At 43.3% G+C, this 1,694-nt stretch overlaps 2 protein-coding genes across 2 annotated transcripts in view; one reads left to right on the forward strand and one right to left on the reverse strand.

The window, feature by feature from the left end:
* The window catches only part of LOC101859163 (SCO-spondin-like), a gene marked incomplete at its 5' end in the record, with an annotated part of 124,633 nt that overhangs the window by 3,889 nt on the left and 119,050 nt on the right, over positions 1–1,694 (forward strand). The gene's annotated exons all lie outside the window — the stretch shown is intronic.
* LOC101858930 (calcium-dependent protein kinase C-like) overlaps positions 1–1,694 on the reverse strand; it is a gene marked incomplete in the record, with an annotated part of 9,875 nt that overhangs the window by 1,422 nt on the left and 6,759 nt on the right. Inside the window, 1 exon segment of the mRNA XM_013081176.1 lies at positions 1,388–1,526. Within this exon segment, the coding sequence (XP_012936630.1) occupies positions 1,388–1,526 (139 nt within the window).

The raw sequence follows: 1,694 nt of genomic DNA on the forward strand, positions 1-1,694 counted from the left end.
GGAGGTGAGGGGGGGAGAGGTGGGGGAGGGGAAGGTACACTAATCATTTTCGAATGCACCATCATCATCCTTTGCCCTGCCGACAGGCGTAGGTGATCATGGACCTCCACTTCACTCTGTCTTCGAATATAGACATGCATATAAAGAACTGTTTTACCTACCTATTTTATCTATTTATCTTACCTACCTACTTCTCTATATAACGTTTCTATCAACCGATCCTAGGGGCCTTTCTCACCTATCTACCTCACCTAACATTACCTATATTATATATCTTACTTGCCTATCTTGTTTACCTATCTTATTTACCTATCTTACCTACCTATCTTACCTATCTGCCTATCTAACCTACGCACCTACCTATCTCCTCATCTTATCTTACTTATCTACCTGCCTATATCTACACCTACTTACTAACCTTCAAAACTAGCTTGCTCGCTAGCTAGATAGCTTGCTACCTATCTACCTACCTACCTACCTACCTACCTACCTACATACCAACAGCATGTTCACTTTCGTCTGCCCGCGTTTAAAACGAGTAATCTCTCATTAAAAAATCTTCTCATGTTTTTGCTTGAGGCTGTAAGAGTTGGGTGACCAAAAGAATCTAAAAGCCCTTTAATGAAAGTCACTGTTGAATAAGGTTCCGACATAATTTAGGTTGATTTTAACCGAAAGCAGGAAAAAAATAACGAGGACTTACATCCCCTAAAACAAAAGAGTTTACCATTGTTCATCAACTCCACACTCTAAGCCTAAACCTAACCCTAACCCAAACCCTAACCCTAACCCTTACTCTAACCCTTACTCTAACCCTTACCCTAACCCCTTACCCTAACACCTAACACTAACACTAACCTCAACCCTAACCCTAACCCTAACCCTATCCCCAACCCTCACCCAAACCCTGACCCTGACCCTAACCCTAACCCTTACCCTCACCCTCACCCTTACCCTAATTCTAACCCTAACCCCAACCCCAACCCTAACCCAAACAGTAACCCTCACTTTAACTCTGCCCCTGACCCTCACCTTAACCCTAAACCCTAACCCAAACCCTTACCCTAACCATAATCTAACCCTAACCTAACCCTAACTCTAACTCTTACCCTAACCCTACCCTAACTCTAACCCTAACCGTCACCTTGATCTCACCCTCACCCTAAACCCTAACCCTAACCCTCACCCAAACTCTTACCCTAACCCTACCCTAACCCTAACCCTAGGCCAAACCCCTACCTTAACCCTAACCCTTACCCTAACCTTAACCCTCACCCTCTCTCTAAGCCTAACCCTTACCTTAATCCTAACCATAACACACCCTAACCCTAACTCTAACCCTAACCCTCACCATCACCCTAACCCTAACCCTTACCCTAACCGTTACCTTGATCACATCCTTGTTGCCGGAGCCCAGCCTGTGCCTAGGCTCCTTCACCAGCAACCTCTGACATAGGTCCAAAGTGCCGGGGTCGTCGAACGCCCAAGAGGGATACTTCACGTTTAGTTTGGTTACTGACTGAAACCTGAGGAAAATGGGAGGATGATAACCTCGAGCTAAGCAACCGGTAAAGCTCAGAATGATAAAGATAATACATTTAATGATAATGGTAACAATAATAAAAATAAATAATATCAATGAAAATGACAAAAACAAAAACAACAACAACATCAACAATAATAATAATAATTAT

This window comes from Aplysia californica, unplaced genomic scaffold (assembly GCF_000002075.1).
Source record: "Aplysia californica isolate F4 #8 unplaced genomic scaffold, AplCal3.0 scaffold00119, whole genome shotgun sequence".
NCBI lineage: Eukaryota > Metazoa > Mollusca > Gastropoda > Aplysiida > Aplysiidae > Aplysia > Aplysia californica.